The sequence below is a fragment of the Sinocyclocheilus grahami genome, unplaced genomic scaffold, assembly GCF_001515645.1.
Source record: "Sinocyclocheilus grahami isolate Dianchi unplaced genomic scaffold, SAMN03320097.WGS_v1.1 scaffold308.1, whole genome shotgun sequence".
Taxonomy (NCBI): domain Eukaryota; kingdom Metazoa; phylum Chordata; class Actinopteri; order Cypriniformes; family Cyprinidae; genus Sinocyclocheilus; species Sinocyclocheilus grahami.
In genome coordinates this window covers 576,594-588,332 of record NW_015505487.1, presented here as the reverse complement: position 1 = coordinate 588,332, position 11,739 = coordinate 576,594, and the positions used below count along the sequence as shown (strand labels likewise).

Genomic DNA, 11,739 nt, shown 5'->3' with positions numbered 1-11,739 from the left:
TATATATATATATATATATATATATTTATTTATTTATTATTATTTATTTTATTTTTTTTATGTCTATACAGTTTTTTTATTTTATTTTATTTCAATTTTAGTATTAGCTTTGTTTTTAGTACACTGAGTTAAACTACATGAAAATAAGAAATGTTGACTAGGCAACAAGCTGAAATAAAATATTATAAATTTTTATATTCAATCAAATTTTTATATTTTGTTTTATTTCAGTTAAAGTTGATTTTATTTCAAGTTTTAGTTAACCATAATTAGGAAGATATAGACTTTTAAAATAGTTGCTTTATTATTATTATTTTATTATTATTTATTTATTTATTACAGTTTTTACTGTGGTTTTGCAGACTTTGAATGGGCAGTTAGGATATTTCACCACAATGTATGTTTTTTATTTTTTCCCCCATCAGGTTATGCAGTTAGTGCTGGACACTTTCTAGACCCTCAAAGCACTGAGATAGTGGGTGGTGCTCCCCAGCATGAACAGACTGGTAAAGTAAGGGTTAACACCACCACCCCCATCATCATCATCATCATCATCATCATCACCACCTATCTGATTATTAGAACATACCCTATTTTGAAGTAGTTTAATGTTGCAGTTCTCTAGTTTGGTTAGGCTGTGCAAGAAAAGTTCTGGAACAAAAGGAGAATTTTGACAGAGCCTGTAGGTTTTTGTAGCTTAATAACAATCTTCTGGATACCATATACTGAATATCAGTAGTTGTGTATAAATAGATTTAGATATTAGACCCTCTTGACATCTACTCTGTTGACAGTTGCGAACAGTAAATCAGTTAAACTGAACTCTTCTTCCATCTGTGCAGAAGAGGAAGTAGGTTTTTATTTGCTGATGTGCTGAGTTTGCAGTGTTTATGAGTTGTGTGAGTAACGGTCTGGTGTCTAATGCTTTTACCAAAGAAACAGAGACTGGAAAAAAAGTTGTCAGGGAGCTACCATTCATATTTGTGATGAAACTATACTTAAATGTATTTCATTCACAAGCATATACAATCCACTGTTAGGCTGGTGTGTGTTATAGTTCCCATTTCCCATATTCCTGTGTTGTCCTTAACTCCAGGCTTACATATTCAGGATTGAGGGCAACACTTTGAAAACTGTTGCCAAAACCAGAGGCAAGAAGGTAAGACATTTCAAGAATTTTAAGTGTTCCTAAGCTGAATGAACACAATAGTGATGTTTGTTCCTGTTTACAGCTCGGCTCTTATTATGGAGCTAGTGTATGTGCTGTTGACCTGAATGCAGATGGACTGTCCGATCTGCTGGTTGGGGCTCCTATGTTCAGCTCAGTGAGGGAGGAGGGACGTGTAAATGTCTACATAAACCAGGGAGAGGTGAGACACTGACCTGATATATTATTTAATTATGTTTTGATACATACTTATGGGTTGATCTCACAAAAATAGTTTACCCTAAAAATAAAAGCAATAAAATAATGGTTGTTTTTGTTTGTTTGTTTGTTTATTTATTTATTGATATATTATATTATATTATATTATATTATATTATATTATATTATATTATTAATAAAGAAATACATTTTATATTTTATAATAAATTATTTAAATTAGGGCTGTCAAATTAATTAATCGCAATTATTTGCATGCAAAATAAAAGTTTGTGTTTACATAACATACAGTATGTGTGTGTACTGTGTATGTTTATATGTATATATAAATACACACATACATGTACAGTGGGTACGGAAAGTATTCAGACCCCCTTAAATTTTTCACTCGTGTGTGTGTATATTTACAAATACATATAAATATACACAGTACACACACATATATTATGAAAACACAGACTTTTATTTTTGGATCACGGTTAATCGTTTTGACAGCCCTAAAAAAATATATAATTTTAATATATTCTATATTCTATATTAATTTTTAATATTTTAATAATTCAATTATCTCTAAAATGAGAAAATAATTTTTTAATAAATTTTTTAAACCATAAAGCTTTTGGGGTGGAATATGACCGGTATGTGTTCTTGCTGGGTTTGATGAGATTCACCCATATATTTCTATCTATATCGGTAATTTTAGGAAGGTATGAGTTCCATTGTAAGGCATTTGATGAAATGACACGTCTACATATTTAGAGCTGTCTTATCTTATTGTGTTGTTTGTTCAGTGTAAAAGTATGTATATTGGCTTTGATCGTGACCACCAAGGCCATACCAATAGAACAGGTTTCCTTTTCCCATAATGTCAAAACTTAACCACCTACATCACAAAGCACCTTGCTTTTAACATTTCACATGTGACTGCTTGATTGTCACCATTTACTGCATTGTTTTTTTTTTGTATCTCTAGCAAAAGCACATTTTCTGCTCACAGTTGAAGTTTAAAACAATTTGGTCAGCGCTTTTGCTGTAAATGAACGGCTAACACAGGACTCGGTCTGTGGGAAAACTGTAAAACTAGTGCATTGCAGTCATTTGTGTGTAGTGTAAACAATATATGACTGCGTTGAGAGACTTTATTTATGGTTAATTGGGGTCTAAACAGTGATGTATTAATACATTGCAGAAAGATGTGTCAGATTTTTCTAATTCAGATTTTAGACTGCTAATTGTGTATCTGCTTATAATAATTAACGTCAAGCTTCTCTTGAAAATATCCTTAGTATCACTGTGTCTTTTTCTCAGGCTAAATTGAAAGAGGCAGACTTTGAATTAGTTGGGAGTGACTCCTACGCAGCACGTTTTGGAGAAACCATCGTGAACCTTGGTGATATTGACGATGACGGATATCCAGGTACAGTACTGTATGTCTAACACATCAGTGTTTGTGTATGGATCTTTTATAAACATTTTCAGTTTGTACATTTCTCACGCTGAATTGCTTTATTTGACTAGCCAGGTTTCTTCAAACTTTGCTGTATCATGTTTTGCTGTATTTTAATATTGTACTTAGAAGGTTATTTTTTTTTCAGCAAGCAAGGTTTGATGTCAACCTCAATGTTTCACTTCATCATTTTGTTCCTTCTTTACATTTCAAAGCCTGTCTTCTGTCATTGAAACCCCATCTTTACATTAGAGTGGTTTCATGGCTAGATATTGGTTAATCTCTGAATCAGATTTGGAGATGATCTTGGTTTTTTCTTGGTAGAGCGGTGGGTGTGGTTTAGAGACAGAACATGATTAAAAGAATGTTAAAAGATGTGCAACACACCCACTCACACATACTTTAACTTGTCACACTGTCACATTGTTGCTGACTAGTGCCAGTGCATCAGCAAAAAGCATTTGTTTTCAAACCAAAATTATTATATAAAGTTTTTCGTTATTAGAATCTGCTCTGTTATAAAACCTAGTGAGCTGCCTATTACCTACATAGGCAGCTGCCTCCTGAGAAAACATCCTAACTATGAGATATTCTAATAAACCTAAAAATATCTAGCACACTAAATTGATTTTAGTTATATTAAACTATTTTTATTAGTTCTTGTCCATATTGAATGCATGTTATGTATATTTGTAATGATTTCTCTGAAATTAATGCTTTCATTGAGCTTGCAGTGCTTTATGGGAATGCTTTTTATGAATAATATGTCATATGTATATCATATTATATAATACAGTATATGCAATGCTATGTTAGAATTTGACGATTTGACCAAAATAATGTACAGTACCATTCCAAAGTCTGGGGATAGTAATTTGTTTTTAAAGAAATTAGTATTTTTATTAAGCAAGGATGCATTTAATTGATCAAAGGGGAGAGTAAAGACATTCAAAAGATTTCAAATAAGTGCCGTTTTTCTTAACTTTCTATTCATCAAAGAATCCTGAAACAAATGTTTGACCATTTCCACAAAAATATTCAACATTTATAATAGTTTTTCTCCTTAAGAGTTCTTAAGCACCAAAACAGCATATTAGAATTATTTCTAAAGGATCATGTGACACTGAAGACTGGAGTAATGATGCTGAAAATTCAGCTTTGTGATCACATACATATATATTATATAAATAAAACAAAGTGTGTAATTTTTTTTTATCCAATAAATGCAGCCTTGATGAGACTTCTTTTAAAACATTTTAAAAATCTTACTGACCCCAAACTTTTGAATGGTATACCTTAAAAGGTTGCATTTCTATGCTGCCCACGTTTTTGCAACAGTCTTTAAAACGTTGTCTAAGTAGACTGAACACTAGGTTTTGGAACAAAGCTAACGCAACAATGCCTGTGTTTCAGATGTGGCCATTGGAGCCCCTCAGGAGAACGATCTGCGTGGTGCTATATATATCTACAATGGGAGGAGAAGTGGTGTTGCACGGAGTTTCTCTCAAGTACGTTCTCCAGCTGCTGTTTATGCTGATATTATGGGCAGGAAAGAATGAAACTGAGGTGGGAAAGGTCAGACATGAGCAGTCCTCCCCATCCTGTGCGAACTGCCCTATTGTTTTGAGTCTTTCTTGTTCTTTCTTCCACACTGGAGTACTAAGAGGAAAGCATTCAGTCTAATCATTCCTGAAATCCCTCTCTCTCCACATATAGTTTCAAGAAGTGATCAGGACTAGACAAATCCAAATCATGAGAGTCCAGTTATAAAAGCAAATGTTTAGGAAGAACTTCATTTAATTATATTATATTAACTTCAGGCCAAAATTATTACATACAGGATGTTTGTAGTGATTAGCAGCAGCTCTTGTGGTCTTGTAAAAGAACAGCATTGTACTGTGTAATTGTACTTACAGCATTGTACTTGTAACGGTACTGTGGTTTTCCAGTAATTGTAGAGCATGGCATGCTAGCAATGTCAAAGGTCATGGGTTTGATTCCCATGTAACACAAACAAATCAAATATGTACCTTGAATGTAAGTACATTTGGATAAACGTGTCTGCAAAGTGAAAAAAAATTAAGGTATGATATGCAGCCATCTGGTCATTATTGCCGAATAAACTGTGACTGGTGATCTCTTGAAATAGATGTAAGAATGTCCATAAATAGGATCATTTGCATGTCTCTTGAAGTACAGTACAACTCCATTAGCATTTAATATGCCAAATGCTGAATCTAAATATATTATGAATGCTGTCTTTGTGCTTTCTTCAATGCAGAGAATAACGGGCTCTTTGTTGGGCAATAACTTCAGGATGTTTGGCCAGTCAGTGTCTGGAGGAGTTGATATTGATAGCAACAATTACCCAGGTAACGTTTTTAGCATAAAACATGAATACGATATGTGTCCTCTGTGAAGAGAAAGAATGAATGGCTACAGTTCAACCCACACTACGTTCAAAAGTTTGGGCTCAGTACTATTATTTTTTTTTTTTTTAAGAAATTAATACTTTTATTCAGAATGCATTATTATAGTTTTTCGAAATTTGCAGTAAAGACATTTATAATGTTACAAAAGATTTATTTTAAATAAATGCTGTTCTTTTGAGTTTTTTATTCATCGAAGGTTCCTGAAAAAAGTATCATGGTTTCCGCAAAAATAGGAAACAGCACTGTATATAAAAATATTAAACTGTTTTCAACATTGATAATTTTTTTGAACACCAAATTGGCATATTATGATTTCTGAAGGATCATGTTACACTAAAGGCTGGAGTAATGGATGCTGCAAATTCAGCTTTGCATCACAGGAATACATTGCATTTTAAAATATATTCAAAGAGAAAATATTTTATTTTGAAATTGTAATAATATTTCACAATATAACTGTTTTTTTCTGTATTTTGATCAAATAAATGCAGCCTCTGTGAGCATAAGAGACTTATGTCTACAAACCTGTCTCAAATTTCCCCAGTCTTTTGAAGGGTAGTGTACCTGTTTGGTGTTTGCTAATTTTGACAGGAAATACGATGATTTAGACCTCAGACAAGTTATTAGTGCCTAAAAGAGAGTGGTGTTACTGCCTCGATGTATAGTTGTTCAGTTCTGTGCACACTACTTGTATTTAGTGTAAATGTGGTCATCACTCCCTGAAATGTGGTTGCTACTTCCGAAAACAACCAAACTCTGCATGCACAAATGAAGAGCAGTGACCGAATTTAGCTAGCGTGTGTACATGGCCATATTATAACACCTCTTTAAAGGGGTCATATGATGCGATTTCAATTTTTCCTTTCTCTTTGGAGTGTTACAAGCTCTTGGTGCATAAAGAAGATCTGTAAAGTTGCAAAGACTAAAGTCTCAAATCCAAAGAGATATTCTTTATAAAAGTTATAACGCCGCCCAAATGTTCACGCAAAGAAAGAAGGCTTAACTTTTATTCTCGCTGTAGTATTGTTGTTGCTGCTGCCATGTCCTGAAGGCGCTGTGTGTTTCGTTGTGAAAGCGAAACTACTTTGTTTGGTCTTCCAAAAGAGGACGATATCTGCTTCGTCATGCCTGGAGCTGATCTGTGCTGGTCGCTGAGGAAATACAACAACTTTGGGCTGTGGATCACTGGATCGGCTTTCACCGTGGACGAAGCGGAGTCCAGCCCGGGGTCGTCACATGTGGCTTCGCCGCCTCCCCCGGCCGCGCCATTCTCAAGCCTGCCACCTCTGCTCCCTCTAGCCCTCCGGCCGTTCCTCACTCTAGCCTCCGGCAACAGCTCACTCTAGGCCGCCAACACTCACTCTAGGCCACCGTGTGTGACGCTGTGTTTTGTTGTGAAAGCGAAACTACTTTGTTTGGCCTTCCAAAAATGGACACGACTAGAAATCAGTGGTTAAGTTGTATTTACAACACTGTTCCAGAACACTTCAACCCAAATATTCAGATGTGTGCAGCACATTTTTATGGAGGACCGTTTCCTGATCCTGATAGAGTAGACTACAATGCCGGCTGTTCTCTGACTCAGAGACTGTAAGTACGTTTTTTATATTTAAAGAGTTTTTATATTTTTTATATTTAAAGCGAGTTTTTTTGGGCAGTGTAGAGTAGGGCTTGTTGTTTGTTATTTCTCCGATCACAAATGCAGACATGGTTTTATGTTTATGCGGCGCGATGCAACGCAACGCGTAAAAAGAAAATAATAAGTCATTATAATCCATAATTATGTCCCCACTGGATGCAGCGAATGCCTCGTTTATAATGGGTTTTCATGTTTTTGAATCATCGCTCTGGCCTGACAGGGCATTTCATGGTAAGGGGCGTAACATTTCCGTCACACGCATTCGACCAATCATAACGCACTGGATAGCTGGCCAATCACAGCACACCTTGCTTTTCAGACCGATGAGCTTTGTAAAAATCGAAGCGTTTCAGAAAGGCAGGGCATAGAGAAGAAACAATAATGTACAGTATGTGGAAAATAATGTGTTTTTTTAACCTTAAACTGCATAAGCACATTTCATTACACCAAATATACAAAATAATGTTCTTTTTAGCAACATCATATGACCCCTTTAAAGGAAACGGCATGTTGCCACATGTTTTTTTTAGACCAGCCTTTTTTTTAATCAAATATGCTATGGGTGTCAACTGTGATGTGCTTCCTGAATATGTATCACAAATCAAGAATAGACACAAAATCAAGCTGACGCTGTTTTTTTGTTTTGAAAGGTCATGATCATGTCAGATGTGTCAGAACTTGTTCTCAGCCTCTATTTCCTGTCTTAAAATAGTAAACTTTTTGAAGGCAGAAAGAAAGCACAGATCCAGAATGGATAAGTGCTACATAATGTTTTGTAAAAAAGTAGTATGTATACTGTGAACAGTATGCACATTTTCTGTATGAATGAAATACCATACCTACTACTTTTTCACAAGTGTGGTCTATGCAATTAGAGCACAGTGTGTGGAACATTGTTTCCCACAATACAATGTGTGGTAACCTTGTTTATAAAAAAATTTCATATTTTAAAGAATGTCTGTGGACTGGTGAGTTAGAATTGTGTGAAACAAGAAGTCAGGTGTGTTTTATGGGAATTTTATGCTCTTATCCAGATGTTGCAGTGGGAGCTTTCCTGTCAGACTCAGCTGTGGTGTTCAGGTAAAAACAGCAGATTAATTTTTCACACACATTTGCTTTGGTATCTTCAGGCTTTAAGGTTTGGTATTGGCGGTTGGACATTGTTTCTGTATAACTCCTAATGCGTTTTTTAAATGTATTATTTTATTCTAAATGTAATCTATATATATATTATATTTTCAGTTACCAATAAAACTCAGGTTAGCACATTTAAATACATTCCACAGTATTCAGAAAATTATCTTGAAAAATCAGCACAGAAAATGCCAAAAATCTGCATATTATGTCTGGGCCTATCTGTAGTGTAGACTGGGGCTAGTTGTCTTTTTTTTTTAGTTTTTTTTTTTAGTTTTTTTAACCCAATGAATATTATTCAGGGAGACTATTATGTTAAAGTCTGTATAGGCTCTATTATATAGCCTTGGCTTTGTTGCGGGTAACGCATTACAAGTAACATGAGTTACGTAATAAGATTACTTTTTTCAACTAGTAAAGTAACGCATTACTTTTTAGAGAATAAGAGAATATCTGAGTTACTTTTTCAAATAAGTAACGCAAGTTACTTTTTTTCCAATTTATTGATTGACAGCTCTCCTGTCCCCATGTTGAGAGAAATCAGATGTTACTGTAGTTCTAAAATAAATATGAATATGCATTAATTCATCTAAAAAAAAAGAAGTAAAAAAGTAAAAAGATTCAGTATTCCTCAAAATGAATAAAAATAATGCAACTCAGAATATGACGCAAACCTGCAAGAATTAAATGTTAAACAACACAAATATCCTTTATGTATTTAATTCCATTCTATTAGCTTCTAATCTTCGATTATCCAGTTCAACCGTACTAATAAGCAAAAATTACTCTAGACAAACATCTGTGTGTCTTTTTTTATTGCTGAAGTGTGTTGAAATTTCTTCTTCTGCATTCTACTGTATGGACGTAAATTTACTTTCCCTTCAGCCTGAGGCTTATTAATTTCACTTTTGGTGTGAAAAGGCTTTTATATTTGCCAAAAATATATATTTTTTATTTTAAAAACAAACAAGCAAGCCCTGTCCAGATTTAAAAAGTAATGCAAAAGTAACGTAACGCATTACTTTCCATAAAAAGTAACTAAGTAACGTAATCAGTTACTTTTTTAATGGAGTAACGCAACATTGTAATGCATTACTTTTAAAAGTAACTTTCCCCAACACTGTACATAAACATGGAATTTCAACACTTCAGGAGACATGGGATGTTGTTATATGGGGTAAGTTGTCACAGTGGGAACCTGCCAATAAAAATCAATATTAGGTTAAATTGGTCAACTAAATTTAATCAAAAACAAAAAAATGAAACGCTTTAAATTGAAAAAAAGATAAAGAATTTTTTTTTATAAAATATTATAAAAATATACCAATAATTAATTAATCATACTATTTGACAAAATCTCCAATTAACCCTGGCCTCCCCTGTTAATTTTTTGACTTGACGACTAACCCATTAACTCTTGTTGTTTCAGAACGCGTCCAGTAGTGAAGGTGGATGCTGTCATGTTGTTGCCTGAGAGCTTGAACCGGTCCATAGCCCAGTGCACTGAAAATGGTCTTCCTGCCGTGTGTGTCAATGTTATGGTGTGCTTCAGAGTCGGAGGAAAACAAATCCCGGGAAACATAGGTAAGACAGTAATGCCCATTGGATACAATCTTATGTTAAAAAGTGTTTTAAAAACTGTACTTTTGACTTAAAATTCCTCTAAATTCACAGTATTTGTGCAGTAAAACCTAGAGTGATACAAGAACATTCTGCAACTTCTTGCAGTGCTATCTGACTTTTTTTAGATGCGATGTGAAGTGACCTATGATATTTTGAGCTCCTCACATGCAGACCTGCCAACCTGTACACATGTTGCATAGCGGGTATGCATTTTGACCTCAAAGTACGCTGGTATGAATTGTCACTCTAAACTACGCAAAAACCTAGTGACTCCAATCAAGCAACAGCAAAAGAAGAAGAGTTCATTCCCCAAATAGCAAGCATGGAGGATTGACTAATGTGTAATGTGTGTGTGACTGAGTGCAGACCTGCTAACCTTTGAAAATATTTAACATTAAATCTTGCATTTTGCACATTGTGCAATTACGATTTTGACATTAGCCATAATATATGAAACCCCTCCCCCAAACCCAGTGTCCCGTCCTGTCATACTGATGCTACTCAAAAAAAAATGTCCAAGCTTGGCAGGTCTGCACACGTGCTCACAGAGTTGAGTACACCGTGTTCAAGGATGAATGTTTTTGGGCTCAAACTCTTTGTTTGCGAGAGGCTGTGCATTGGCTCGTCTTATCAGCACATGCTGAAGGCAGTGGCAGGTCGCTGTGTTTCAGACATCTTTCCCAGCTCTTTATCTCTGCCCCACATCCCCTCTTTTGTCGTGGCAGTTAGAGGGCTCAGTGTGTGTGTCAAGGCCTGCCTTCATTGATAGATCCACGCTTACTGACCAAATAGTAAACAACAGAGCCGTGCTTGATGATAAATACTCATAATCTTGAAACTGATATGAAGTAGCGACGGCAGAAATATGCCACCCAGAGATTTTGCTATAGCGTTTAAACCACAGTAGATTGATATATCTGTACAGTTTATCTGTCAGCTTACAGGACTGCTGCGTGTGTTTTATTTTCTCAATATTACGATTTTTTTGCACCCCCAGATTTCAGATTTTCATATAGCTGTATCTCTGCCAAATATTGTCCTATCTTAACAAATCATACATCAATAGAAAGCTTATTTATTCAGCTTTCAGATAATGTATAAATCTAAATTTTTAAAAATTGACCCTTATGACTGGTTTTGTGGTCCATGGTCACATATATTATTTAATTTAGTTTTGCATGGACAATCTGTTTTTCAGCTCCTTACAACTCCCCTGCCGTTCCATCACAAACTTCACCACAAGATGACAATGAGTGTCTGAATTGTTCTGAAGATTTAATAGGTTGTCTATGCCTGGCTGTAACGTTGTCTCTGAATGTCATGTTGTTTCCTGTGCAGAACTGAAGTACAACATAACAGCTGATGTTCATCACAAAGATGGCTTCCCTTCTCGTTTTTATTTCAATGGAAACGGCACATCCAATGTTACAGCGGGCAGAGTGAAGGTCAAGCATGAGCAGCTCACCTGTGCCACCCACCAGGCCTTCATGAAGGTGTGAGACTCGATTCATGTTCATTACCTGTATTGGGATATGTTACTTTTAACACTGTCACATTATTTCTTAACTCCTAAACAAATTACTGTACATTTTATGGAAAAGGTAGAACGGCAGTGGTACTGTGTATTTCACTTCTATATTTCACTTTTTTCAGGTAGTTAGTTTTTTTCATCTAATATTTATATTTTATTTCAGCTATATTTTCATTAACAAAGATGATTTATACATTTTAGTTAACAATAACAACACTTGCATACAATGTTGAGGAAAGTTACTTTTAAAAGTAATGCATTACAATATTGCGTTGCTCCATTAAAGTAATTTTATGGAAAGTAATGCATTACGTTATTTTTGCGTTACTTTTTGTCACCTGGGCTGGGCTGGGCTTGCTTATTTGTTTTTTAATAACAAAAAACCCAACTGTAAGGGCCCTTTCACGCCAAAAGTTAAATTAATACGTGTCAGGCTAAAAGAAGTGCCTCTGCAGCTCACTCCCAATTTCTCTCAGCATGGGACGGGAGAGGTGTCAGTGAATACACTGGAAAACAAAGTAACTTGCATTACTTATTTGAAAAAGTAAC

The 11,739-nt window shown here is 35.0% G+C and overlaps 1 protein-coding gene across 1 annotated transcript in view; it reads left to right on the top strand.

The window, feature by feature from the left end:
• The window catches only part of LOC107601621 (integrin alpha-4-like), a 35,350-nt gene that overhangs the window by 8,876 nt on the left and 14,735 nt on the right, over positions 1-11,739 (top strand). Inside the window, exons 10-15 of the mRNA XM_016293871.1 lie at positions 2,693-2,801; positions 4,245-4,339; positions 5,113-5,203; positions 7,937-7,982; positions 9,466-9,620; positions 10,998-11,152. Of these exons, the coding sequence (XP_016149357.1) occupies positions 2,693-2,801; positions 4,245-4,339; positions 5,113-5,203; positions 7,937-7,982; positions 9,466-9,620; positions 10,998-11,152 (651 nt within the window). The remainder of the gene's footprint in view (positions 1-2,692; positions 2,802-4,244; positions 4,340-5,112; positions 5,204-7,936; positions 7,983-9,465; positions 9,621-10,997; positions 11,153-11,739) is intronic.